The sequence below is a fragment of the Lagenorhynchus albirostris genome, chromosome 15, assembly GCF_949774975.1.
Source record: "Lagenorhynchus albirostris chromosome 15, mLagAlb1.1, whole genome shotgun sequence".
NCBI lineage: Eukaryota > Metazoa > Chordata > Mammalia > Artiodactyla > Delphinidae > Lagenorhynchus > Lagenorhynchus albirostris.
The window spans coordinates 49567140-49594417 of NC_083109.1; the positions used below are offsets into that span (position 1 = coordinate 49567140).

The 27278-nt window shown below is 62.0% G+C and overlaps 3 protein-coding genes across 12 annotated transcripts in view; all 3 read right to left on the reverse strand.

Moving 5' to 3' along the window:
• Positions 1-10147, reverse strand: part of AXIN1 (axin 1) — a 63568-nt gene extending 53421 nt beyond the window's left edge. Inside the window, exons 1-4 of one of the 4 annotated variants that reach the window (XM_060124702.1) lie at positions 7085-10147; positions 5813-6832; positions 3212-4381; positions 2535-2683 (exon numbers count right to left, since the gene is read on the reverse strand). In XM_060124702.1, the coding sequence (XP_059980685.1) occupies positions 2535-2683; positions 3212-3283 (221 nt within the window). In that variant the 5' untranslated portion in view covers positions 3284-4381; positions 5813-6832; positions 7085-10147. Of the gene's footprint in view, positions 1-2534; positions 2684-3211; positions 4382-5812 lie in introns of those variants that run through there. The other 3 variants (XM_060124704.1, XM_060124703.1, XM_060124698.1) reach the window with 3 other exon arrangements.
• A 1154-nt stretch (positions 10148-11301) lies between these two features.
• MRPL28 (mitochondrial ribosomal protein L28) lies at positions 11302-14500 on the reverse strand. 2 transcript variants are annotated; one of them, XM_060124708.1, is made up of 6 exons: positions 14431-14500; positions 13778-14075; positions 12939-13091; positions 12484-12618; positions 12302-12388; positions 11302-11693 (listed from the first exon to the last, which is right to left on the reverse strand). In XM_060124708.1, exons 2-6 carry the CDS (start codon positions 14063-14065, stop codon positions 11586-11588), a joined length of 771 nt encoding a protein of 256 aa, XP_059980691.1. In that variant the 5' UTR covers positions 14066-14075; positions 14431-14500; the 3' UTR covers positions 11302-11585. The 2 variants fall into 2 exon arrangements, with proteins under 2 accessions (XP_059980691.1, XP_059980692.1); XM_060124709.1 differs by lacking the exon at positions 14431-14500 and adding an exon at positions 14391-14414.
• Positions 14501-15875: 1375 nt separating this feature from the next.
• On the reverse strand, positions 15876-25142 carry PGAP6 (post-GPI attachment to proteins 6). Of its 6 annotated transcripts, XM_060124001.1 has the most exons (13): positions 24883-25142; positions 21170-21347; positions 20896-21088; positions 20496-20623; positions 20027-20295; positions 19624-19943; positions 19137-19224; positions 18938-19061; positions 18384-18520; positions 17798-17976; positions 17583-17729; positions 16640-16756; positions 15876-16291 (listed from the first exon to the last, which is right to left on the reverse strand). In XM_060124001.1, the coding sequence occupies exons 1-13, from the start codon at positions 25010-25012 to the stop codon at positions 15995-15997; spliced, it is 2307 nt and encodes a 768-aa protein (XP_059979984.1). In that variant the 5' UTR covers positions 25013-25142; the 3' UTR covers positions 15876-15994. The 6 variants fall into 6 exon arrangements, with proteins under 6 accessions (XP_059979984.1, XP_059979985.1, XP_059979983.1 ...); XM_060124002.1 differs by having other exon boundaries at positions 18938-19224; positions 21287-21347; XM_060124000.1 differs by having other exon boundaries at positions 18938-19224; positions 20496-20590.
• Positions 25143-27278: the final 2136 nt, after the last annotated feature.

Genomic DNA, 27278 nt, shown 5'->3' on the forward strand with positions numbered 1-27278 from the left:
CAGGCCGCGGGGGCGCCGCCAAGGCCGGCCGCCCACTCCCACCGGCCTGCTCCGCGGGGACGCGGCTCCGGCCCGACTCCGGCCGGTCCGGTGGCGGCGGCGGCGGCGGCGGCGGCGGCGGCAGCGGCCGCGATCGCTTCCCCGAGCCGGGAGCCGAAGCTCACAGCGCCGAAGCCCAGGCCGGAGCGCCCCCGCCGGCGCCGTCCGGAAGTGCGGGGGCGGGGCCCGGAGCGTGAGGCGGGGCTTGGAGCGCGGGGGCGTGCCAAGAGCGTGGGGGAGGGGCCATGGGCGTGGGGCGGGGCCAGGAGCGTGGGGCGGGGCCGGGAACACCAGACGAACCCCGAGAGCGGTGACAGAGCGAAGCACTGTGGTGGGCGGAGCCTCTAGTGTGGAGGCGGGGCCGGAGCGTGGAGGCGGGGCCAAGAGAGTGGCAGCCCGGCCGAGAGCGCTAGACGGAACCGGAGCGCAGGGAAGGGCGAAGAGCGTAGCGGGTGAGGTCGAGCGTGGGAGCGGAGCCTCGAGCATGGAGGCGGGGCCTGATGTAGAAGTGGACCCTGAGCGTGGAGGCGGGGCCAAAAGCGTCTAGGCGGACCCGAGGCGTGACGCAGAGCGTGGGCGAGTGGGCGTGATCAAATGTGTCGGTTGGGGAGAGGCCGTGGTGTGGACGGTGCCAGGACGCTGTCAAGGGTGACCCGGGAGGGGGCGCCGGAAACTGCGCTGGGCCCCTGGGGCTGTGTGGTCCGGGAGGGTGGCCCGAGCACCGAGCAGATGGGCGGTCCCCAGGCGCACCGCGGGCGCACGCCAGGTTGCAGCCCTTTTCTGCTGCCCACACGGTGTCCACCGGCCCAGGGCTCCCCAGGTCGGCACCCACACGCCCGACCCGCGCCCAGCCGGCCTGCCACAGCCTCGGAGCTCCCTGAACGGGAAGACCCTCTCAGGAGGACGGCCACCAACAGCCCACGGCACGGAAGAAAGCAGGTGTCCCGGAGTTGGGCTGTTGGAGAGCACAGCCCGGCTGACTAGGAACTAAGCCCCTGGTGACATCCAGCCTCTTTGTCCCCCTGCTCCGTGCCTGCTGCCCCCCAGGCAGCCAGGACCCTGAGAAGGTGGGCGTGGGCTCTGCCCTCCCTGAGTCCCCAGCCCATCAGGACCCAGCCAAGACCAGGGCACACAGTAGGCATCCAATAAATGTTGGAAGTCACTTGGGCAGGGGCCCCAACCTCCAAAGAGCTGTGGGCGGGACTGGCTGAGGCCCCACCCCAACTGGTCCAGCCTGCCTCAATTTCTCCCAGGCACCATCCAGCGTCCCGGCAAGGGCTCCACTTCCCATCACTGCCCCGTGGGTCCCACTGGCCCAGGCCAGCCTGAGAGCAAGGGCTTCTGGGTGTCCTGATCCCTGCACCCACTACCCTTCTCCCCCTCGCTGTTTCCATGGCAGCCCTTGACTGATCTGCAAGCCCAGCTGGCTAGCTCCCATGTTGCCCACCCACCACCAGCCCTTCCCAGAGGAAAAGGATGTGGGTACCAGGAATTGATTACTGCCCCTAAGGAATTGCTTCTGCCACTCCCATGATCACCCAGGACCTCATCCTCCAGCAGTGCCATATCAGACCTGGCACCTTGAAAAATGCTCCCGACAAGCTCCAGGGCATGGCTGTACCCACATTATAACACAAGGAAGTTGAAGCTTAGGCCACACAGGGACCTGCTCACCTCCTCCCGGCCCAGGGCTCCCCAGCCCCTCATCCATCCCACACTAGCCTCAGCGGCCCTCACCTGGCCTGCTCTCTGGAGCTCTCGCAACCTTCAGGGCTCTTCCCTGGGTGCATTTGGTCACTTGCCCATCTTCATGCTTCAATTATGCTGCCCCCCCAACTCCCCAGTTCACCTCTAATGCCACCACATCTTCTCCTGATTCACCCTTGCTGCCCATCCTCATCCCTCATAGCTCCCAGGCAAGGGGAGAAGTCCAGGCTTGGGGCACTCTACCCACCAGCCAACCTCCTACCCAGCTGCCCACTGCTGGCCCCTGCCTGGGGTGAACGGCACAGAGGCATCCCAACCCCCAGCATCCAGCTTCCCAGGACTCAGCACAGCCTCTGACGCCCAGGGTTTCATAGGAAAGGGGAGCAATGAGGGACGAAGGCCACCAGGGAAGAATCCCCAGCCTGCCAATGGCCCAGGCCACCACCCAGGGCAGGCTGGGCAGGAGCAGGGGCTATGGGTAGGGACAGCACATCAGAGGAACTGCACGGCTGAACTCACTAGAGTCCTGGTGGCAGGTGTCACTCTCACCCACATCCAGCTGGGATGGCCCCAGGCCTCCCAGTGCTGGGTACAGGAGATGTCTTTGCAGCCTCCCCCTGACCCTGTTCAGCCACAGAGCCTTAGAGACAGAGTAGGTGGCCATCATGGCACAACAGAGTCTCTGTGGGGTGCAGGAGTCCTCGGTGGGCCGAACAGACATCAGGACCTCCAGGACACTGGTCCTCAGGCTGTCTTTCCACTCCCAGACACGGGCCCCCAATGCTTGCCTTGGTTCTGCAGAGCTGCTGCTGTGGCCAGGCCAGGCTCCCAGGGTCGTGTCCACATCCATCCTCCTCCTGGCCCATGGTGGCAGATGTCCCCAGGCCCTGGGACCAGAACAGGGCCCTCGTGCCTCTGGCTCCTCGGGGCCCTCGCCCTGTGGGGACAGGAAGGGAGTCAGAAAGCCTGGAGGAAATGCTGTAGCCCTGCTTCAGGGTTGTGGCTATGGGCACTCAGGGAAGGCTGGAGCAGGGTGGCGGTGGGAGGAGCCCAGAGGAGGGAGCTTGGGGAGGCTCTGAAGAGAGGGAGGCAGGGAGGGCAGCCCTGGGGGCCTGCACTGGAGCAAGGGTGACCTGGCAGGGGGGCTGCGTCAGCCACCCAGAGCTGAGAGCAGACACAGAGCCATGGGAGCCTCACTTGGGAACAGGGAAGTCCATGATGGAGCCCTCTTTTCCTACAGAAGTCCTTTAAAATGCACCCCTCCCTGGGGGCAGGAGTCTGCCACAGGAGGCTTTAATGTGATAAACTGTAGATGACATTTGTTCAGGCTTTCCAGGAATGAAATAAAAAACTTAGCAGAAAGTAAATCATTTTCTTCAACTGAGACATAAAAGGAATATTTGAAATTGAGTGAGCTCTGAAGCCTTACAGATGTTTGTCCACTTGGCTGGGGGAGACCACTTACAAGAATTAATCCTTGGGAATCATCCAAGATGCACCAAGGTGGTATGTTGAGGGGCGTCCAGCATGGCGCCATGTGTGGGGGATGAGCCCCGCAGACAGGCTACTGCACGTCAGATCCGCACAACTCCTGACTCCCAGGAGGGGAGGGCAAGGAGGGGCTGTTCTGAGTCAGGCTTCTGGAGGGAGTTGCAAGCTTCAGGCTGAGCCCCTTCTGGGCTCTGCATTTTCAGCTCTTCTGCCTGGCCCCAGGTGTGCACAGTGGGAGTGCACAGTGGGCAGGCAGGTGAGGACCTGGAGAGGGAAGCAGCCTTGGCTCATCAGTTCTGACAAGTGCAAGTGGACTTCCCTTCTGAGAGGCGGCCCCAGCCACAGAGGCCAGCCACCTTCCTGGCCATGAACCTAGACCCCTGGGCTCCATGTTTTGTCTTGAGTGTCCTTTTTCCATCAGTTCTGAGCTCAGGGAGGAGGGCCAGGTGTTCCCCCATCACAAGTTCAACAAAGGATGTGGAGACATCACACCAAGGGCGTGAGAGACACCACCAAGTAGAAAGGCTTGGAGCCCATGCACACGGTACCCACTTGGGTGGACGCAGAGAATGTGCCTATAAAGGCAGGAACTACCCCAGAGCATTAATACCGGTCATTGCTGGAGGGCAATTAAGGCAGGCTCCAGTCTCTTCACACATCAGGAAGAAGGTCTACAACAACGTTACTGTTGAGATCTTAGGAAAACCAGGAAGCTCTGCAGCAGGCTATCGTCCCATCAACGGTCAGTATAAATTAATCCATCAGAGTGAGGCCAGCCTCAGGTGAGGATCCTGGGGTATGGGACAGAGCTGACCCATGGGGCAGTGTCAGGCAGGGTGTGACTGCCGTGGTCGCCCCGAGTCGGCCTTGGGACCAGCAAGAAGGTGCCACCTTGAGCTTCCTGGGCTGGCCAGCTCCATGACCACCCTGGGCTGGGGCCTCCCAGGGCCCCGACTCTGCCTCAGGCAGGTCCCCCACCTCTTTCCACCTGTGTCTGGCTCCTCTCACCCTTCCCACCTGGGGGCAGGTGTGTCCTCCAGGCTGCCATTTTGCATCCCTCTTGTTGCCTGGAGTTCTCTTGCCAGCCTACAGCCGAAGCTGCCGCAGACAGATGCCCAGGAGCAACCTCAGTCCCAGTGCCAAGCTAGGGAGGTGGGGGGACAGGAGCAGGGCTTTGCTTCAGACAAACTGGCTTCAAGGTCACCTCAGTGGTGCAAGACACTTTCTGACCCTGCTGCTCTCTGTCATCCAGTCCTGGTGGCCCCTGCTCCTAGGAAGCACTTCATCCTGCCCTGGCCTCTTACAGGCCAGGAGGTCCCACCCACAGAGATGGAGAGCTGAGCACTCTGCCATTGCCGGTGTGGGCAGTACGCTCACAAACGGGCACGGTGGTCACCTGCTTGCTCCCGCTCGCTCAGAGCCCGGAGTCCCAGGCCCCGCAAGCCGGTGGCATGCTTGTCTCAGGGTCCCTGCACAGACCACTCACCCAGCAGACCTGACACAGCTCCCCTCATGCCTGCCGGCCCCCAGGAGTCAAGGGCAAAGCCCCAAAGCCAGCACACTCCATGCCAGGGTGCCCTCCACACACCCCCAACTCAGGTCTCACCCTGTGTCCTGAGGGGGTCCTGTCAGTCCAGGCTGAGGGGCACAGCAGGGACACCTTTCTGCACTGCCTCTCTGGAGGATTCTGACTGCGAGGGTGTGTCTAGTGGGCTCAGGGATGGAGGATGGGCATCGAAGTCTCAATGGCCAAGATGGCTCCCACCAGCCACAGGGGCTTGGGAAAGAGGAGGGGTGAGCAACCCACCCACCCCCAACCCAGCACCTCCCCAACTTGGGGGCCTCAGCGTCACCCGCCCAGCTCCTGCCTCCCTGGACACTTAAGCGTCTGCCTGTGTTTTGGGCCGGCCAGAGACTCTGGGCACCTCCTCGAGCCAGAGTATCCTCCTTAGCAAAGTGAGAGTCCCAGCGTGATCCTGCTAGCCTCAGAGGTCTGTGTGTGACCCTCCATGAATGGGCCCAGGCCACGAGATGGAGCCCACGCCGGCTGTGGTCTCAGACACATCACAAACAGAGGACTGGGCCTCCTGGCCTCGCCCACCCCCAGTGCTATTTCCCCAGGAGCACTGGTGTCCACATGGAAGGGCCAGGTTCCTAGAGACCTCGGCCCAACTTCTGGAAGCAGCAGGTAAAGTCCCACCTTCCCAGTCAGCCTCAGGCTACTCCCCTTCTGGTCTTGGGGCTGCCTGCCCGCCTGCTGCACTGACCCTCACGCCGGGCAGACTCCCCCTCTGTCCTCTCTGTCCCTGTCCTGGCTGCCCCATCCCCTAAGGCCTCTCCCAGTGCTGTGAGCGCTCACATCCATCTGAGGGTTATTGTTCCTCCTTCCACCTGACACATCTCATTCCACCCCCAGCCCCCACCCCGGCCAAGTCCCCATAGTCCTGGGGACCAGGGCCACCCCTCGAGCTGATAGCTAGGGGCCTTGGTGGCGGGAGGCAGGGAAGTGCTGCCCCAGGTGGGCCAGCTGCCCCTGTCCCCAGCCCACCCCTCCAGGTCTGCCTCCGCCACCCACCCTCCACTTTGCCATCCTTCGATGTCTCTCTCGGCTGCCTAGGAGCCCTGCGGCTGCCGCGGACCAGTTGTAAGTATGTGATTATGTATGCCGGGTCCCTCTGGCCCCTTTGTTGCTGCAGAATCTGTCATGGCAAACAAAAGTGCACTGGATTAGCCACAGTGGATTAAAAGATTTGCTTCTCAGAGTTTACCTAATAACCTAACAATCGCACTGACGGAGGCTTTGAACCTCCGAGACACACTCGCCAGGCCATCTGGGAGCCCTCAGCCTCTGCGGGCAGCAGGACGGTTGGGGTGATTACAGGCAGCCTCCGCCCGTCTTCACACCCGGCTCGGCCATGGCGGGCCTGAGCGCTCGGCTCCTGCCAGGCCCGTCTGGGCCCAACGTGGAGACGAGACCAGACTCCAGGAGAAGAAAATGGAGGCTCAGGTTGGGGGCCAAGGCCCAGGCAGGACCTCCTTCCAGAGGGCCCGCTGCCCAACGCCAGGTGTGGGTGGTGGGCACCAGCCCTTGCCTGCACGGGCCCACCCCCCCAGGGGCATCCACACGTCACACACAGCAGCAAGGACACTGCAACATGGAGTGCGGCCATGGCCGGCAGGTGACACTCCGGGCTCCACCATGCCATGGCGCACAGCCCCACGGCCAGCGCCCCTCAACGCGCGTTCCTGCACACACGCGTGCACACGCGCACACACACACGAGCGCGTCCCTCTTTGATCTCCAAAGGACACTCCATTTACAAGCTCTTAATCGCAGCTGCCTTTTCGGGCCCGTCCTCTGAAGTCCCGAGTAATGGGATTTGGCGCTTCTGATCCATCTTGGGCTGACCACTCCCCGTTATAGGTGGACGTTTTTTCCTTTTTTTCCGCCTTTTTTTTTCTTCTCGAAAAAATGCTTCTGAAATCGCACTGCCTTGACATGCCTGTTGCCTAGCCCTGGGAGCAGTGGCCGGGCAGCTGTTACGCCCAGGGCCTCGGCCAGTTGGGGGTCTTTGATGCCGCCTCTACGTGAAATCTGCCGAGAAAGACCCACGAGAGCGATTTTCGGACCTCGGTGCACTGGGATTCATCCTGCCTTGCGCCGTTTCCTTTGTCTCTCTTCCCATGACCCTTCCTTGGGATACCTGGGGAGAGGGGCCCGGGGTGAAGGTGCAGAGGGTGGGGCGGGCTGAGGGCTGTGGGCTCAGCCACAAGAACAATGGGCAGCAGGGAGCACGTCCACCTGTCTGCCTGTCTGCCCGTCTATCCATGCGCCCACCCAGCTTACCTCACCTGCCTGGCTCCGTGTGCCTGCTCCCGCCCCACCGGCCCGCGCTCCGCCATGCTGGGCCTGGCTGTCCGTCCGAGCACTCTGAGCCACTCCAGGAAGCGGGTCCCTGCTCTTGGCCACTGTGTGGCTGCAAGGAAGAAGCGTGACTCTAGGCTGCAGCTCGGGCTCCCACCGCCGATTGGCTGAGGCAGGGACCAGATGACGGCCTCGGAACCCTATGGTAGCCATGGCAACCAGCCCCTTTAGACACCGCCACCCCCGAGCCACTCCTGACTGCGGAGGGAGCAGGCGGCACCGCTGGTGGGCCCGCGCCAGGGTCCCCTTGGAGGGTCAGGTCAGACGTGGCTGGATGGTTGCTGCTCCTGCACCAGTTGTTGGGTGGTTTTTTTTGTGTGTGTTTCATGCACGTCCAGTGTTAGGGGTCCCTGTCCCTCTCTTGGGACATGTGCTAGGCCACTCCATGAATGCCCTTCCTGATGCCCTGGCAGTGGCAGGAACAGTGTCCTTGCAGCCCCTACTGAGAGGAAGACTTCAGGTCAGGCTTGTCCCAGGAGCTGAAGGCCAGGCCCAGTCTGGTGAGAAAATCATGTGTGAGGGCAGCAGGAGGAGGAGCAGGAGGAACTCCCCACCCCCAGGAGGCAGATCCAAGCTCTCCTCCACCTCAGACCCCACAGGGCCTCCTGGCCTCACCTCTGCCTGCCAACCCCTCCGCAACCCTCTCCTTAGTCCTTTGGACACACAGACACACACAGCCCCAGCATGGCCCTGCTGCCCCACAGACCTTGTGTCTCCACCCAGTAGGACCCTGGGACACTTTCCAACCCTGTATCTTTGCACCCGCTCTTCCTGTGGCCTGCCCCAGGGTCTGCTGGCCTCAGTGAGGCCTTCCTTGATGTCTCAAGGCCACAGCTATTCAGCAAGGGCACAATGCAGCATCACTCCAAGAACTGGCCATCCTGGGTGTTGCAGGACAGAGAGCAGCCCAGAGCCACCCCCACCCCATCTCCATGACAACCCCTGACCTTTCAAAAAGCCTGTGGGGTCAGTACCTCCTGGTCAAGGCCCCCACATAGGGCACCTCAGAGCCCTAGGAGGCCCAGCCCCACCTGCTGAGCAGAAGATGGAGGAACACCTGCAGGGCTTGGAGAAGCAGGTTTGGGCCTCAAGCCCCCAGGAAGAAGCCAAGGCTGAGGCAGGCCCCTGCCGAGGCCACTGCCAAAGCCAGAGGGACCCAGGAGTAAGGGGGAGCACGGAACAGGAGTCCAGAGTGGTCACACATCTGAGGGAACAGGCACAGGGCAGGCTGGGCTGGGCCCAGAGTCACAGGGCACAGACGCTGCTTGGCCAGCACCCTGAACTTGTCCTGAACTCTTCACACTGGCCTGGCCACACCCCAAGCTGCCCAGTCATGGGGCTTCCACCCCTAGCCTTGGGGCATCCCCTGCTGTGCTGGATGCCATGCGCAGACAGATCTTGTCCAAGGGCAAAGTGGGCTGGGTCACCTGTGGGTGGTAAAGGGGCCAGGGCCTGAAGCCTCATTCTGGGGCTCAGGGTGAGCAGGGGAGGACTCTGGCATGCTACGGCACAGAGTGCCAACCTGCACAGGGCTGGTGCTGCTGGGCAAGTTCTCCTGACCCAGGGCTCCAGCTAGGGGGCAGCCAGTGGCGGTGGGAGGAGAGGGGCTCAAGGGGGCAGCAATGGATGGTGAAGGTTGACGTGGGTCCCAGTGCGTGTGGATGGGCCCCACAGCAGCTCCCTTACGCTCCCAGCACCCTGACAGGGCTCCAGTTGCCCTCTGCACACCTGCCACCCTGCAGACCCTGATAGTGAGGGGTCAGGCACAGAGCCCTAGACTGAGCCCTGCCCCTCTCAGCCTAGGTTGACCCCTCTCTAGGTAGGGTTGGTCCTTTTGCCTGCCCTGGGACACAGGGACAGTGGAATCAGGCAGTGGACACAACAGGGCCTTGACACATCACGGTGTTGACGGCCATGCTACTGTCAAGGCCTCCAGTGCTGGGCCCGAGGGCCCGTCCCCAGTCCATAGCCATAGTGATGCTTCACCCTCCTGTCCACAGCCCAGCATGGAAGCTGACTGGTTGAGCTGTTGTCATAGAAACACACAGGAGGGTCGACCCAGCTGGTACAGACAGGGGCATGGCCTGTTTGCTGCCATGGGTCAGCGCAGGGCAGCTCATGCTTCCATAGGTTTGACCTTGATCAGCACAACCCCCTGCCCTGCACCAACCCAGGGTTCCGATGGGTTGCAGGGCCTCAGCCAGGGCAGAACTGGAGCTCTGACAGAGCAACAAAGAGGCTGTGGTTGAGACTGTGCAGAGGTGTGGTTGACGGAAATGAAGGCAGCTCAGGGGCCTCCGCCTGACCAGGGCTGGGAGGGTGGGACATGTGGAGGGCAAGGATGTGTGGCTGATGGGCAGCTCAGCTCCTGGCTCCATGCTTGTGGATGAGTGCAGCCCTTGTGTCCTCTCCCCACTCCCACCTCCCAGACGAAACCGGAAGGCCTGGGTTATTGTTTTCTTGGGGCTGGGGAGTGAGTTTGTCACTCAGTGAGGGCTTCTGAACCTTTCCTGAGTCAAGGATTTTTGTGAGAATTTGATAAAACTGATGCTGCACCACCAGAAAAATGCTCATGTTTTAGTTCTGGGGCCAGGACCACACTCAGACCCCCACCTCAGTCCAGCCTCAGGCTATGCAGGGGGCAAGTGACCTGCTAAGGGCATGCCAAGCTCCTCCCAGGAGCCAGCAGAAGCCAGCCTGGGCCCACCAGTGCTGACAGGGAGGCCAATTCCACCCTCCATCCACCTCTCCCCTCCCCCGTACTGCTCACACCGGGCCCAGCCCCCACCCCGCTCAGGCCACAAGCCCTATGCCAGCGCCAGGTCCCTCAGTTCCCTCGAGGCTCCAGGAATGGCACAGGTACCCCCTCAGCCTGTGGTCTTAGTTGGGGCGGGAAGGAGCAGGCAAGGGAGGGGTACCTGAGTCAATATCAGTGAACTGGGATGTTCTGGGTATGCATTGCAGGGGTACCCAGGCCACAGACTGGGGGTGGGGGTTGGGGGAAGGGGGGCGGGGCACAGAAAGGGGATCCTGAATGTGGGAGGGAACCAGGAGGTGGAAGCTGGGGAGACTGGCCCACCCAGAGCACCAGCAGTCTGTGTGGTTCAGACAACTGGGCTGGGCGTTGCCAGCCCACAGAGCCGGGCCAGGTGTGAGCTGGGCATCATCAGCTTTTGGTAAAATTCTTAAAAAATTAAAAGGGTCACAGAATAGGGATGAGGACACGTGGGGTCTCAAGGCGTCCCCGGAGGAGACTGGGACTGGTGACCTCTGGGGCATTCCCCCCAGGGCTCTGACCCAGAGGCAGCCCCCAATCCTGGATGACATCCTTGCAAGCCATGGAGCCTCCAGGGCCCTCCTGCAGCCGTGCCCACTGGCCAGCTAGCTGCATGCTCCCTATGGCCTCCCGCCCCATAAACACAGCCCAGGTGGCAGCACTTCCACGGCTCCCTCAGGGGAACCTAGTGCCCCTCAGTCAGTTGCCAGGACCAGGTCAGAGGAACCCACCTGTGTCCTCCCAAAGAGACCCAAATGGGTCTCAGTGCTCAGGACTTCCAGGTAGGGTCAGCAAAGAGGGTCATGCCACCCCCAAATCTCAGAGCAGGAAAGGCCTCAGGTGCCTGGTCCAGTCTCCCACTGGGGGCCACATCCCCACCCAAGTTCAGGTCTGGGTCAGCTGAAGAGGGAACATCTGTGTCACAGGCCCCGCAGGCCATGTCGCTTCTGCCTCCTTTTGGACCGTGACAGGGAGGTGCTAACAGAAGCTCCAGACTCAAGGCCTTCCCTGCGAGACACTGGCACCAGCAGCACCTTCTGGGGCCCCTGCACCTCCCAGAGCTGGGGGGGTGGTGCTTGCCACCCCAAAGGCAGTGCTGGTGTGGACACCATACAGCCACTCCCAGAGCCAGAGCATAGCACCAGGTCTCTGCTCTGGAGAACATTCCAGGCAATGTGCCTTGAGCAGGAGCGAGCACAGTCCTACTCTATCCTAGGATGCCTCCCACAATGCTGGGTTCTCCCAGAGAAGAGAAAAGCACCAAAACCTTACACACCTAGGGACCACCACCCACCTCAGCTGCATCCTGGGTCTCTGAGGCATGGGGTGAGCCTGATCCTCTAAGCAAAGCAGCACACACACAGCCCAGCTCAGACTTTACTCACACTGTCCCCCGAGGGTGGTGACCTGCCTTGGCAGGGCCTCCACTGCGGGGAGGGGGGGACAGAGGCAGCGAGAGGGCCCCAGGCCTCTGGGGATCCTGGGACAAGAGACCTCCTGGGGCCTCTACAAAGCCCACCCCACCCGGGAGCTGCACGGCCAGCACACACGACCATGGGTGGCCCTCACCACCACCCCAGGCTCTGTCCACGGTGCCAAAGGGGGCGGGGTGCTGAGCCTGGCTGCCAGGTCCAGGTCCCATTGCGGCTACGTCCTGCTGGCTCTCTTCTGCATCACTGCTGGCTCAGATAGCGCTTGCTGCTGAAGCTGCTCGATCAGCTCTTCCACGTAGACCTTGAACAGAGGAACGGGGTCCTAGGGAGACAAGGCAGGTCACAGTGAGGCGCTCTGGGGAGGGTGGGGATCCAGCTCCTGACCAAACACCGAGAGGAATCAAGCATGAGAGGACCAGGCCCCTCCGGCTTGGCCACGGGGTCAAGCAAGGCTACTTGCCATCCGCTAGCCCCCAGCCCAGAGGACAGTGCTCTGTTCGTGGGAGAGGGGCTGCAGGGCCCTTGGCTGCAGAGACTCCGGGCAGAGAGAAGGGGCAGCAGCTGCGACAGGCCCCCTGTCCTGGCAGCTATGACATGTTCCAGACTCCTCTAGGGGACAGACACAAAAGGCCTCAGTGCAGTACTGGGCAGACCCCGGGGAATACTAGGTGGCCACACAAATCGATGGTGCCAAGCATCCAGCTCTTATCCATCTTCCCATCCACGAAACCAGCCAGCGGGGGCAGGAGAGAGTCAGGACCTGGAGGGGAGGGAGTGGGCCACGCGGAGACCACAGCCCATGGCTCCCGCTGGGCAGCAGTGCCTTCCCAAGCCCACCCAGTGCCCCTGTCAACGCACCCCAGGGGCTGCTGCTTGGCAGCTGTGCCCACTCCTGAGAGGGCAGGGCAGCTGGTGCCCACACACGCTCACCTTCTCTTCCAGGAGCCTCTGCTTCTCCACGGCCTCGTCCAGCGTCAGGCCAACCCACTCGGCTTCCGCCTCCGGGATGACAAACGCCTGGGCAGACAGAGATGGGCTTGTGGGTGAGGTCAGGGTCAGGCAGCCGGCCAGGGGGCCCACGAGGAGCAGTAAGTAAAGGCTGGAGCCCTGACCTTGTACTTGTCGTAGATGGCCGCCCTCCTGTCGGGGTCATCTGGGTGCAGCTGGGGGTCCTGTCGGGCGAGCCGCAGCAGCATCCCTCGCTTCAGGTCCATCCCAAACTTGGAGCACAGGTCCTCCTTCGGGGTCTGGCAAGAGTCTCTGCATGGGGCCAGGTGCTGTGGGCAGGGCCCTGCCCACCCCACCAGCCGGCCCTTCCAGCTTCCTCCCCAGCAGCTGGCAGCCCCCAGGCCAGCCTGGTGGAGCACTTTAGGCCAGGTGGGCAGCCCCAGCACCCAGACCAGAAGCGAGGAAGGTCTAAGAGCAGAGAAGGAGACAGCTGTGCTCCCTCAGCCACATGGGCAAGATGGCCGTCCACAGTGATGAACTCCCACTGGGGCTGCCCAGAAAGGGACATGGTCTCATTTACATCTCACAAGGAACCCCAGCGTGGTGCAGATCTGCTTGCCTTGAGAATGTAGAAGTCAAACCCGTAGGCCTCGTCGATGAGGTCCAGGGTGCGCATGGTCACGGTCACAGTTAACCTGGTATCCAGGATCTCACTGTAAAGCTCACGCTGGAACAGCTGCGGCTTCCACACCTTCTTCACCCTCTTGGAGAGCTGAGGGGGCAAGAATCTTGGTGAGCGTTGCTGCTTCTCCCCACACACTAGAGTGGGGAGACTGGGCATGTGGAGTTGCACGAACCAGTCCCCACCTGGGGACCCAGTTGCCCACCCAGAGGTCAGCTTCTCCCCAGACCCTGCCCAAGTTGCTGGTGTTTATTCCAGACACACCACACACACAACCATAACTCCACGGTCCACAGGTCATCATATCCCAAACCAGGGACCAAGGGGCCAAAGGCAAAGGGAGATTCTAGCCTAGGAGGTCTCAAAGACATAAGCCCCCTCCTCCCCCCTGCCTCCCCACCAGAGGCAACACAGCTCAGGGAGCAGACTCAGGAGACCTGCTCCCAGGTGAGCCTCTCAGCCTTCCCAAATGCCAGCCCTGTAGGTGTCACAAAAAGTAGGGAAAGTATGGCGGTCAAGCTGACAGGTGACCTTAATCCTCATTCTCCATCTCTTCTCCCCACTCAGGGCTCCTCACCTATACACTTAATCTGGCTGCCAAAACTGTGACTTTTTACTCCTGAGGACACTCTTCAGATGGAGCTGTGTCTCCATCAGACTATAAGCTCCCTCTCCCCGAGGGGTGGGGGTCCCTTTCACTGTCCAGCTACTTCCAGAGCCCGGAGCAAGGCAGCGAGGCCCAAGAAGTACCGCTCAAGCCCGTCCTGCTCACCCACCTTGTCGTTGTTGATGTATCTGTGACCCTGCACCCAGCCCTCGCCGCCCCAGAGCCCCAGCTGGGACTCCGGGGGATAGTGAACGGGAATGGGCACGTCCTCCACGCGCTCCCGCTGCCCGTTCTTGGGGTTGATCTTGATTTTGACCCCGTGTGGCCTGTAGTGAACGGGAGTGGGCGTCCGCGCCTCCTCCAGGGAACGCAGGTAGTGCTGGGGCAGGCGGGAGTAGATGCCCTCCCGCAGCCGGAGCTGCTTCCACAGGCCGACTGGGACCTTGTGCAGGGGCATCGCGGCGAGCCTGGCAGGAGGCAGGGACCACCGTCACGCGCGCCCGGCCGGACGCGGGCCCCGACCCCCACCCCCGACTCCAGCCCCCGGCGCCCCGCCCCATTCCTACCCTCACGCGCCGCCTCGACCCCTGCCCCATGGCCCCGCGCGGCCCCGAGCCCAGCGACGTAACTCCAAGCAGCCCGACCCCCCCCGACTCCCGCCCCCGGCCCCCAGCCCCATCCCGACCCCCGGCTCCGCCTCCGTGCCCCCCGCGCGGCCCCAACCCCGACCCCGAGCCCCCGCGCGGCCCCGACCCCAGCCGCGTAACCCCGGGCGGGCCAACCACCGCAAGACCCCAACTCCACCGCCGGACCACCACCTACCTAACCGAGTCCCGCTCCCCGGCGGAACCGGAAATTGTGTCGGGGCACCTTGCCCTCCACTCGCCGCTGACTGGCTGCAAAGCCGGTCGGTCTACACCCACCTCGTCCCGCCCCCTTTCACGTCTTTAGGGACTGTGGAAAACTCGCTGCGGAAACGGCGGCAGCTGCAGGCACCGTCAGCAAGTGTGGGCCCATTTCCCGGGAGCAGGGACTTGTCATTCTCGGTCCCACCTCCCCTCCTCCCGGAGGAAGCGCAGAAAACAATGTAAAAACTCTTTTGCCGTGAAACCTCATGTAGAATATTAAATTCACCAATCACAGTGCAATCAGAGCTACAGAAAAATACGTCTTAAATGTCTTGAAAAAATTCCTCCCCAAAATACTGTATATAAATGTTTCCGCTTTACAAGCCTAGAGAATGCTCCAGTGGCCAAGTGCTGGGTGACTGGGGGTGCGGGAAGCCTCCAGGGAGGCCGCAGCCTGGACAGGACTCAGAAGGGAAGACGCCAGGGCCAAAAGATGGGAGAGTGCGTGCCGCCCACCCTGGGCTCAGCAGCCCTGTCCAGCACCCTCACACAGACAGCAGCCCCTTAGGGAGGGGCAGGGCACTGCTCCTGGGGCAGTCAGCAGCCCTTACCGTGCTTCCACCACAGAGGAAGGAGAAAGGCAGGGCCAGGCCTCCAGGAGCCCCCTCCCAAAACGTGTGGTTGGGCCAGTGGGGGGCGGCAGCCATCACCTTCTCTCCTGGGAGTAACTCAAGGAGATGCTCCCTAGACAGGGCCCAGGAACCCAGGGGTCAGTGGGACACAAAGATGGGACAAGGTGTGTCCTGCAGGCCCAGCACTCCCAGAGCAGCTTGGCAGCCCCCTCCCCAGGAACCTCATCTCAGGGGCCTGCAGCTCCAAAACTGAGAGCCAAAGGGAGTGAAGGAGAAGGGCTGGACAGCCAGAAGTCAGCCTCCCCCATGCTACCCATGGCAGCTGGCCCTTACGGACACCCCAGTGACATCAGCTCCCTGGTAAATGTGGTCACTCCTTCACATGGCAAATGTATTAGCAGGGGCATCCCCATGCCCGCGGCAGGCTGGCATTCAGGGGCACAAAGTGTCAATGAGCCAGGGATGGCATAGCTCCCAGCCTATGGGGCAGGGGCCCATGGGAGGTGGGCTCAGGCCTCCTCGGCCCACCTGGGTCTCTCATACCACAGCCTCACAGGGGAATAGGGCAATGGGGGACTTTTACACTATATCTCCCTCCAACCATCCCCAGGCCAGAAGAACTCAGAACCTGACCCCACATGGTACCTGTGGTCTCCAGGCAGCCAGGCCCAGGCCCCAGGGGCCACAGCAGATACCAGCTGGGACCTGCAGAGTGACCGAGTCAGCTGGCAGCCAGTGGGCACAAGGGAGTTGGGGGTGTGGTCCTCTCCTCAGGAGGAGAAAGCAAAAGAGTGCTCAGGGCAATTTTATTCAGTTGGAAATGGATCTGGACAGGGTCCCTCTCCTTTGGTCCTGCCCCTGGCTAGAGAGATCATCAAAGCTGCAGACGTCCCCAAGCTGGCTGTGTCATGTCACTGTGTACAGCTCGTCCCGGTGGTTCTTGCAGATCTCATAGTGGCAGGTGAGCTTCTGGGAGCAGGCCCAGGGCTTGGTGTGCTGTTCACGTGGTGGCAGCAAGAAGGCTGCGCTCCCTGCCAGCAGCATGTGCCAGATGCTGTGGGTATAGTAATAGTTGTCGCTGGTCATCATGGAAGTGTAGATGGTGATGGCCACAGCGGCCATGGAGATGCCGGGCAGGAGGTAGAAGACCCAGCGTTGCCAGGAGGGGGGGTAGCAGTGGCGCCGGCGCCCGCAGCGGTACACCTGGAGAAAACCACCGCATGAGTGTTGGCACAGGGGCTGCAGCCACAGCTCCCAGGGGCCTGCCCTGGTCTGGGAGTGTGGGCTGCTTGGAGGGGTTCAAGGGCACAAAGATCTATGGGTTCCTCAGGCCCAGGCCCTGGGCATGAAGCCACACTGAGCCCCTGTGGGTGCCACTGGCAGCCCTCAGCAGATCTGAAGGACTCAGACCCAGGACTGAGAACATGGCCAAAATGAGGGACCATGCTCTCTCCTCCCAGAGTAAGGGTGTATGGAGAGCCCATGCTCTTTTACCCCAATTACCAGGAGAGGGAGCCTGGGCAGGACCCCAGGCCTGCCCTAGTTCCTTACCCACATGGTGACCATGACCACAATGGCAAAGAGGCAAGGCCCCATTGTGTTCCAGGCGGCCCTGCGGTCCAGCTGCAAGGACATGGCGAAGACCAGAGCGCCCAGGAGAAACAGAACCTGGGCAAAACACAAGGACGATGGCAGGGTCACAGGAGCCCTAGGCCTGGTCCGTCTTTAATGGCACAAGGTCCAGCAGGAGCAGGTGGTTTGGGCCTGCTGGTCATCCCACTGTCCCTACTGCCCCCCAGCACCTCTGCCAGTCCCCTTGGAGCAACTGGCACACCCTGCCCTGCTCTGCTGGCTGGGAGGGAGGTGCCCCTCCTCCCGCTCCTGTATTGCTGGGATCCATCAGTCCCAAGGGTCCATCTACAGGTGGATTTCTAATGTGTTCTGTTTTGGCCGCGCTGCACAGCTTGTGGGATCTTAGTTCCCTGACCAGGGATTGAACCCACGCCGCCCTCAGCAGTGAAAGCACGGAGTCTTAACCACTGGACTGAGAGGTAATTCCCCACAGGTGAATTTCTGGGGCACAAACTAGGGCAGGCAGGGCACCAGGGCACGCATCTCCATCAGCCAAGCCCAGCTACAGCAGAAAAGTCCCTGAAGTGTCCTCAGCACCAGGGACTCCAGGAGCACAGCTGGGTGCTTCTCAGGGAGGTCTGGTCCAGGGTTGGGTCTCCAGACCTCCTCTCTGAATGGGGCCCTGGGAGAGAAACAGGCCTCGCCCAACCCTGCCCATCACCTTCCTTTCCTGGCATCCTCCGAGCAGCTGACACAGTCCCTTCAAAACTGGAGGCAGCCTCTTCCAGCAGGCGACTGGTCAGTACAAGAGGTTTTGAAGGGCAGCGGCCAAACCCCCTTTCTGGTGTCTCCCTCGACACGCTGTGCACAAGGGCTTCCACCCACCCAGAGCCCAGACCCTGGGTATCAGGAAATCGCTCACGTATTTCAGGGCAGCCTTCAGCCGGGCCATGCAGAGGACGGTGACCCAGATGGACACTCCAGAGCCCAGGAAGTCGCAGTACTGCAGTGTGTCATAGTTGAGGATGCACAGCACCGCTTCACCCGGCTGGTCGCAGGCATGGTAGAACTGTGGGGCCAGGCGGTGAGCAGCAGCCCAGGTCCCCCTACCACCCCCAGGGGAGCAAGCAGGCCTACCGTGGAGAAGAACATGGTGTAGGCGTAGACGGAGGCCTCCACCAGGAGGGAGCGGTGCACGGAGATGGCGATGGGGGCCAGGAACACGAGGTTGCTCAGGGTAAGCAAGAGGGCAGCCGCCTTCTGCTGGGCCGCCGTCTGGGCTGTGCTGTTGTCTGTGCAGCTCCACCCACGCCAGCCTGTGGGCCAAGGCAACGCAGGGGGTCTGAAGCCGGGCAAGTCGGGCAGGCTTGGCAGGGGGCACTTTGGAACCTCAGGGCCCGCCCCTCACCCAGGGCCCTGCAGAGAAGCTCCTTCCTCACCCCTGAGCAGGCCGGGACAGGTGTGGGTAGGTGTGGGGCACATGTGGGTAGGTGGATGCCAGTGTGGGTAGGTGGGGGCAGGTGTGGGCAGGGGAGGCCAAGATCAGAAGGCAGTACCATCTCTGGAGGTGACTCTCTGTGCCCGCACGGGGGCACGGTAGGGGTGGGAAGGGGGCATCTGTCCTTGCTCTTCGGGGGCAGAGCTGGGATGGGCTCCCAGAGGAAGGCACAGGGCTGGGAGGCCAAGGGCACGAGTGGGGGGAGACATCAGGACTGTCCCTCACCTGCCTTGCAGCTGCAGCCCGCATACAGGTAGCCATGTCTGCGCAGCAGGAGGCACTGGCCGTAGGGTCCACAGTCATTCAAGCAGGGCACCAAGTTCAAGGTGGTCTCCACGAGGACCGAGGCCTGCTCACACTCCCTGCGAGGAAGGTGCCATAGGAAGGCTGGCTGCTGAGGTCTGCCGGTCAGTCCCCCACCAGTGCTCCCAGCAGGGTCTTGGACACATGAACCCAGAGTTGAGGCCCCCGAGCTCCGAGCCCTGGAGGACAGCAGCCACAAGCTCTGCGAGGCCAAGATGCCCCTCTTCTTCCCGCTGCCAGAGTACCAGCCTGTCTGGGGCTGTGTCCTGGACCAGTCCCCCTGCTTGTGTCCGGACTCTCAGAGCTGCCACAGGAAGAGTGGCCAGGTGGAGGTGGGGAACCCTTTAGAACTCCCAGAAGTCAACTGACCCTGCACGGCTTGCAGGAAGTTGGGTCAGTCCCAAACTGGGATGCGGGCAGCCCTGTCCATGGTCCCGAGCGCAACCATGTGGCCGGCTGCCCTCAAGTTTACTTACTCAGGTCTCTCAGGGCACATGAGCTGCAGGGAGAGGTACCAGTTGTCTGTCTCTGGGTAGGGGATGATGAGGTTGGCCGTGGGAGAAGAGGCATTCAGAGACAGGGGGTGGCCCTGGAAGAAGGCTGCAGGGGAGGAGGAAGGCCTGGTCATAGGGAGCCAGAAGGCCTGCTGGTCCCTGGGCCGGATGCCACCTATACCTGTGGTGCAGCTGAGCGAAGCGTTGAAGCTGAGCAAGGGTGAGGCAGCAGTCACACAGGCTACCACTGAGGTGTTGGCAATCGCAGTCTGGAAAGGAGGCCATTCAGGGTCAGGCCCTGGCCTCCACCTCAAGTTCACCCCTGGTGCTGGGTGCTGTTCTCTGTGGCCCCCGCTGGCTCAGGGCCTACCAGGACCCTTCCTCTCCAAGCCTGCGGCACCCAGCTTCTGACCCTACCTGCAGCCCTGGGCCTGCCGACGGGGACCTGCTGCCCCGCAGAACAGGCCTTCTGTTTCTCAGATGGTGCCTGTTCTGGCCCAAGGAGTGCTGGGCTCACTTTGTTGCCCGAAAGGCCACCCCAATCCCGTCTCCGTGCCAAAGTCGGCACAGGGAGGCCTGAGCAGCATCACTCCCCCCAGGCAGGTCTGAGCCCTGGGCCCTGAGCCCTGATCCGAGCCGGGCCTCTAGGAGCTCTTGAACCAAGGTACCTTGTTGACCCACATGGAGATGGTGAGGGAGCCCCCGCTGTCCATGCCTGTGTTGAGGTTCAGCCGCATCACCGAGGGCATGTCCGACTGCACGAGCACCGAGACCCTGTCCAGGGGCTGGAAGCGCACAGATACCACGTCCACGTCTTCCCGCAGGACGGGGAAGCTCCTGAGGCAGAAGGAGCCGCCGCCCACCCTGCCCCTCCGGTCCAGGTCCTGGTAGCTGGGGGTCGGGGGCAGCAGACCAGTGGAGGCGTTGCTGCTCTGGTTTGGGCTGCTCTGCAGAAGGTGCTGGAAGTTCACACTCCACGGCCTGCAGGCTGTCAGGACCACAAGGGGCTCAGCTGGAGGAAGGCCTGAGGGCGGAAGGCAGGGGGCAGAGCCATCTCCCCGCTCAGCCCACCTGTGAGGGCAGCCACAGCACTGAAAGCCACGGACACACGGGGCCCGGCAAGGCTCTTGGCCGTCACTTGCAGCCACCGGTCCCAGGGTGGTGAGGGCAGCAGCAGGTGGCAGGCCTGGGTGGGGCCGCTGCAGGTGAGCACCTTCTGGAAGTTTCCAGGCAGGGTGGCCGAGCCCACGGTGAGGCGCACAGGGCAGCCCAGGCTCCCGTTGGACGCACAGCCCTGCAGGTCCAGCCGCAGCTCCTGGGTGTACTCGGGGACGAAGACCCTGCAGCCAAAGGGATACGGCCTCACTTGGGCTCTGCAGCTTCAACCAACCTCCCCATATACTTCACCCTCAGAGTGGTAGCCACAGGGCGTGAGACACCTAGCCCCCACTTCTTAGCACGACCCAGAGACACAGACCCACTGCTCTTTCACCCACAGTGAGGACAGCAGTACCACCCACTCCACCCAACCTCCACTCACTTGAGGTAGCTGGGGTGGGAGAGAAGGGTCTGTGGAAGAGGCACGTCAGGCTCCAGGATGGAGACCTCGACCACTCGCACGACCAGCATGTCAGGCTGGAAGATGTAGGCACAGGTGGGAACAAAGCCCTAAGGAGAGAGTAGGCACAGGGGAGAAGGGGAACCAGGAGGGGGCAGCAGGGCTGGACCAGAGAGCCCTAGGGTTGGGGGAGGTGGGGCTGGACCAGAGAGCCTGTGGGGAAGGGTGTCAGGGCTGGACCATAGAGCCCTAGGGTGGAGGGGCAGGGCTGGGCAACAGAGCCCTGAGCAAAGTCTGCCCTGGGGAGATGAAAAATAGGGACTGGCCATTCATGCACTGTGGGGTCCTGCCCACCCCCTGTCCCTGGAGGGAGCCCCCTTACCTTCACCTCAATCTTATGGGATGAGGGGGGCAGGTGGGCGGCCACAAACCAGTCCCCGGGTGCTGGGTGGGAGATGTTGATGGAGGCGTTGCTGTGCAGCATCTTGAGGAAGAAGGAGGGCTGAACGGAGGTGTTGTCAGGGAAGCTGGTGCCCAGTGGGTTGATGACGGGAGGGGCACCATAGCGGAAGTACCTGGAGGCAGGGAGAACAGGGCAGGCTCAGGTGTCGCCCAGGCGGCTCAGGCGGGGGTGGGGGCAGTGGGCGGGCACCTACACGGTGATCTCCACGTTGGTGCAGGTGGGGCCACTGCCCCTGGACACCTGCAGCAGCCAGCGCAGCAGCACTGTGTCTGGGGGTACCCGGAAGTGGAAGAGCCTGGCGCTGCCATACCAGCTGTAGAAAGCCAGCTTCTGCGGGGCCTGCGAAAACTGCTCCGACACCAGCCTGGCATCTGCGGAGAAGGCGCTGTCAGCCGGGCCAGGGTGCCCAGGATCCCCCTCCCCTGGGGAGAAGATGGAGGCCCTCATGCCTGGCCTGGGCCGGAGAGAAGGGGCGAGGGAAGCCATGGAGCCCCTGGGATGCCTGGCATGCCCACTCTGACCTCGGAAAGGTCACTGCTCCCCCCCCAGCCTTTGGCAAGGGCCCAGGGCTCAGAAGTTTTCACTCAGGCATCACGTTCCCACTCACGTGCACACATCCATCTTTCTAAACCCCTCCAGCTCTGCCAATGATCTCTAGCTCACAGGCTCAGTCTCCCACAGCCATTCCTCTGCCAACTTTCCCCAGATCTCCACATCCCAACCACCAGCCACCCCTTATCAACAAGGCCCAAGCCACCCAACACCGATCACCCCAACAGTCTCAGACCTTAGAAGCAGGAAGAGCCCCACTCAGACGGCAGCTCCTCTCCACACTGGTCACAGCCCCCCTCCCCTCCCTCCACTGCAGCCCTGGCACATCCAGGGCTGAGGGATGGAGTCTGAAGGGCACAGGAAGTGGTAAGGGTGGGAGCCCCCCCAACTGCCCTGGGCACTGGATGCCAGGACACTCTCCCCCGCCTCCTCTGAGCCTCCCTAGCTCCAGCATCCTTGATCCTGGTTCCACTGGACAGGCCAGGGAGTCCAGGTCTGGAGGCTGGCCGCCTGCTCAGGCCATGATTTGGGATACAGTTGCACCAGAGCCGTCACCCCTCCTCACCCAGACAGGAGGCAGGCAGAGACCCTGTGGGGAGGGGACCTAGGCTGGAATGGCTACCCCCCAGCTCCAGTGGGCACAAGCCCCTGCAGAGTGGCCCCAGCCCGGGGCTCCCCTGCGCCCCAGTACTGGCAGTAGCTCCCAGGCCCCCACCTCCGTGACTCGCCAGCTGCCCTGCCCCACACACTCCAAAAGTTTGCACTTGCAGCCCCCTTTTGTCATGCCAGCCTTTCCCAGACCAGCTCTGAAGGTCTGCTGGGACTGGGCACAGAGGCCTGTGGCCCCAACCTGGATTAGGACCCTCCTGGGAGTGTCCGGCACAACCTCGGCTGGAGCATGTGTCTGGGGCCCATGGTGTAACCACCTGCCCCATGAGTGGGTGAGGGTGCCCACTCAGACCCCTCCTCTAGGGCCTCCCAGAGAACAGGCATGCTCTGGTGCTCTCTGTGTCCCAGGGGTGGCTGACAAGGCACCTGGGCTGCATGGTAGGAAGCGTGGCCCCAGTGGCCCCAGCACCAGCTCAGGCCTTGTTCTCCGCGTGACCTTGACCATCCCTTCCCCTCTCTGGGTCCTAGCTTCCTCTGAGTTGGCTGAGGCGGACAGCACCTCCCTTTGGCTGCCCCTCCCTCCATGGTTAATGGATGTTAAAGTGCTTTAAGAAGAAAGGCATTGTGGACACAGCAGGGTGTGGTCTGCCTCTCCTCTGAGCTGGGTACCTCCCCCTGCCCCACTGGGAAACTGGCAACTCACACCACCCCAGCAGCAAGCCCGGGCCCTTCCAGGTGGGCCAGGTGAGCAGGTAAGGGAACCAGGTGAGCAGCTGGCTTTCCTGCCAGCCTCCTGACCCTGCCATGGAAACACCCTGAGAAAAGATAACAGCCCACTTGCAAAGCCAGTCTGAGCTCGGAGGAGCCTGGTATGGGGGGCTGGGCAGGGGTAAGCATCACATAGGACACACTCCAGGCTTTCCAGGTCTACTGGCCACCAAGTCCCAACTGCCAACTGTGGCCTGAGTGCCAGGAGACTAGCAGCCACTGAGCTAATACAAACTTTCTCTTGAGGCTGCTGCAACCCTCCCCCCACCCCACCCCACCCACCCCACCCCAGGACCACAGGACCTTAAAGAAACAGTCAGCCAGCCCACCGGGCACCCAGCTTCTAGATGGGGCCAGGCAGGGGAGGTCCCGCTGAAGTGTGCAGCCCCCCGACCAGAGAGTGTCCAGGTCCTCTGGCCCCTGCCAGCCCTGGACACCTGCAACCCAGCTGGTGGCTGTGAAGTTTCAGCAGGTGCATGAGAGATAAGAGGGGTCACCCTAAGACCCAGTGGTCCCCACTCCCAGGCCACACAGCCCCTCCAGCACTGCACCCCCAGCTCTGCAGCTCTCCATCTGAGCCAGATGTGGAAGACACATTTCTGATATCAGGGAGCACCAATCACATGCACACCTGCTCTGCCCACAACCCCCTCCAAGGACACAGGGCTGGGGGTAGGAGAAAGAAAGTCCCTGAGCCTGTCCTGGGAACCCTAGTAAGGGCACCCTGTCCCACATCCTCCAAACCAGGACAGGCACACAGTGCGGAGACCCTGCCCACCCAGAGACCCCAGAAGCCAGGATCACACAGAAACCAGGATCACTTCAGCAGGCCTGGGAGGTGAGCGGCTGCCCCAGGTTTTCCATCTCCATAAACTCTTCACCAGTGACCCCTCACCTAGCCCTGATCCCGGAAAAGGAGGAAAGGAGAAATCAAGCATGACTTTCTCATCTGTACCCGATGGAGCAATTTCATCAGGGGCCCATCTCGGGGAAACTGCCTTTCATTTCAAGCTGTGCCAAGCTCAGAAACCAGAGGCACAACCCTCAAAGAAACAGGAGCTTGGAGAAGCAAGATTTCAGAGAAGGGGGGATGGGCTGGGAGCCAGCCCCAGGCTATGCTGGGTAAGCTGCCTACTGCCCGGTGGGGTATCTGGGCCCTCCCAGTCCCACCAGCCTGGCCACCAGAGAGCCCAAGGCCTCAGGAATCAGGCAGTTTACTCAGCATCCTCAGGTATCCTGCAGAACCCCAAGGACAGCACCTTCTGGTCTAGCCACCGCCTTGGGCCTTCGTCAAAGGGAGTGGAAGTTCCCAGACAACACAGAGGTGCCCATTTCTCAGAACCACTCTGGCCTGCTAGTGTCCTGAGGACGACTGGGAGTCTAGCCTCCAACAAGCAAGGTCAGCTGTTGAAAGTGACCGCAGTAGGGTGGTGGTCACCTTGGGAGGAGTGGAGGCATTACACCCACCCCAGCTGCTACTCTAGGATCTAAGCAACTTTTTCCCAACTCTGGCCCTCTCCCAGACCAGATGAGGACCCAGGAATCCCACGGCCCAACGTATCTTCCCAGGGGCTCTTAGCTCCCCCCCGCAGCTCTTGGAGTCCCAGAAGAATCCCCCTGGGCCACTTCACCCCCACGTCCTGGTGTGCGAGGCTCGTGCCCGACCAGAACCCGTTGGGAGGAGGAGGAGCAGGAAGGAAGGGAGGACTCGCTCCAAGGGGACCGTCTGGCTGAACCCGGCCCCGGGGACAGAGGAGGGGGCGCGGGTGTCCCTTCTACCGCCCGCTGTCACACTCGGTGCCCCGCAAGGGGCCGCCCTGCGCCCCCAACCCAGGGTGGGGACCTGGGCCCTACGTCCGCGCCGTGAGCGCACAGGTGCCCCCAGGTGACTCACAATCCCGGCCGCTCCCCCCACTGTTCCCTCCGCCCCCCAGCCCGAGCCCCCGGGATGGCGCCCGCGGGTCCGCGCTCGCTCACCGCTCTTTTGGCCGTCGCCGGCGGCGGCAGGCGGGGACCGAGCGAGCAGCAGCAGCAGCAGCAGCGGCACAGCCACCGGCACCACCACCGCCACCGCCGCGCCCCCGGTCCCGGTCCCAGCCTGGCGCATGGCTCCGCGCTCGGCCCGGCGCTACCCGACCCGCGTACCCGGCCGCCCACCCCCGCCGCCGCTCGGGCAGCCACGGCCGCCACTGCGGCCCCAGCCGCCGCCTGTGCCCTGAGTTCCCATCGTCCGGGCCGGTCCCAGCCGCCGGCGCCCCGGGCACTTCCGCCTGAGAGGCCCCGCCCCGCCGGGAGCTGGGCCGGAGAGGGGCGCCGGGCGCACGGCGCTGAGCTGGGCTCGGGGAGCGCGCGGGGAAGGCGATCTGAAGGAGGGTGCGGGGCGGGGGTCGACGCGGGGCGGGGGTCGATGCGGGGACCAAGAGGGCGCGCAGGGAAAATGGGTCGGATGGAGGTCCGGACGCGGGTCCGGAGGTCGGGCCCGCGACAGTGCGCAGGTGGGGGAGGCGGGGCGGGATGGAGTGGAGGGTCTCGGGACACGTGGGGCGGAGGGAGGAATGGGGGCGAAGGGTGGCGCGGGACCCCGGGGGCCGCGGGGGTCTTGGTTCAGAGAGAGAAATGGTGGGGCGTGACTTGGAACGCGCAGGAGATTCGAAGCGTCCGCGGAGTGTCCCCACATGCTTTCTGGATGCGCTGGGGGGACCCCGGGACGCCAGTGTCTTTCGGTCCCTACTCGTGGGCCGGGCGCCGCGCGAGGTCCGGTCAGCCTGCGCCGGCTCCTGCCTCCCGGAGCTAGACTCCCCGGCCGGCCTCCCGGCGCGTCACACCACAAAGGCGCTACGAGTATGTGTGAAAAACACTTTCATGGAAAAATGAAAAGGCTCCTTGTATATATTTCGTACACTGTGAAGGTGGCGATTCACGTCAGTGGGTGGGACTCACTCACCCTTGACATCCGGGTAGATTCCAACAGATTAAGGATTTCAGCGTGAAAAGGAAACGATGGAGGGACTGGAAGAGTACATGGGGAAACTTTTTCACGGTTTAGGGGAAGCGAAGGCTTTTCTACATGTGACCCAGTAGGCTAGAGGCAAGATAGAAATTCAGCTACGAGCAAAACTGAGTAACCACACTCAAAAAACAAGCCTCAAATGGGAGGACACTTGCAACTCACATCACAAAGGGCCGATCTTAATGAGATTACTAATAATAAATAGTTCCTACAAGTAAATAAGAAATATCAACTCTCCCACAGCAAACCACCAGAGAAGATTCCTGGAAAGGATATGCAGATGAATATTTCCCTCCTTAGAGAAATGCAAACTGAAAAGCACCCAGAGGCCTTCTTTCACCTAACAAATCTGCAGAGATCAAAAAATTTGATCCTACCGAAAGGGTGGCATTGCCCACAGACTTTCTTAGGTTTGCTGAGCCTCCCGGGAGCCCCAGTCCTGCCACCGCTGTGCATTTTCCCTGCAGATATGGTCACAGAAGCGTGAGGCTGCATTCAAGTGCAGCATGCACCTAGATATTGGTCATGAGGGTATGGGCATTAGAGTCATGTGTACCCAGATCGAAATTCAAACACTGTGATATTATAAACACTGATCCAGTAGGCTGTAAAAGGAAAACCAGGAAGCTCTGTGTACTAATTGGGAATGGTCTACCAGGGGGACTATTAGCTGAAAAAAGGGAAGGGCAGAATAATGTGTTCAGAAAGCTACCATTTTTGTAGAAAAAAATTTTTTTAATTTGCATATCTTAAAGACGTATAATGCCTGGAAGCATCCAGCAGCCGGGGAGGGAAGGGAGCCCTGTGCCCGAGGATTGGTAAGAGGGGCTATACCTGTTTGCACCTTTCGAACTTTGTACGTATGGGGGTGTTCGCGCGTGCGTGAGGGTTTACTGGTCGGGAGGGAAGAGAAGCTGACCGGGGAGCCCAAGGCCACTGAATGCTGGGGGGTAAGGGGGGACGGTGAGGCATGGTGGGAGGGTGGGGGAAGGAAGTCCCAGGTGTGAACCCTTAAAAGAGACCTTTTATTCCTCTGGAATCTAGGCTGGACCCCCCTCACCCCTGGCCAAAGGGGGCTCCCAGGTTCTCAGTTTAAAGGGACAGAGACCAATTCTGGATTTTGCTGAGCTTCGATTTTAGTGCACTGTACTGACCCAGATCATGCTGGGGACAGCAGCTGTGGTCAGCACTGAGCCCTGCAGACTGTTCCAGCCGAGATCCATCCCTGCCCCAGGCTGGGCTCAGCGGTCCCCCACCAGCCCTACCCACTCTGAGGGTCACCTCAGTGTGAGGCTCCCGGGCCAAGCTCCCCAAGCAGGCAGGAGAGGAGGCATCGGTGCTCCATCTAGGGGGCTCAGGAGAA

Coding starts and splice junctions, on each gene's coding strand:
- MRPL28 (XM_060124708.1), bottom strand. CDS start 14,065: ATGCCCCTGCACAAGGTCCCAGTCGGCCTGTGGAAGCAGCTCCGGCTG. Junction 13,092..13,777: donor GATACATCAACAACGACAAG/GTGGGTGAGCAG, acceptor TTGCCCCCTCAG/CTCTCCAAGAGGGTGAAGAA. Junction 12,619..12,938: donor TTGACTTCTACATTCTCAAG/GCAAGCAGATCT, acceptor GACTCTTGCCAG/ACCCCGAAGGAGGACCTGTG.
- PGAP6 (XM_060123997.1), bottom strand. CDS start 25,012: ATGCGCCAGGCTGGGACCGGGACCGGGGGCGCGGCGGTGGCGGTGGTG. Junction 18,521..18,937: donor ATGTGCCCTGAGAGACCTGA/GTAAGTAAACTT, acceptor CCTTCCTCGCAG/GGAGTGTGAGCAGGCCTCGG. Junction 16,292..16,639: donor TGGTCATGGTCACCATGTGG/GTAAGGAACTAG, acceptor GGTTTTCTCCAG/GTGTACCGCTGCGGGCGCCG.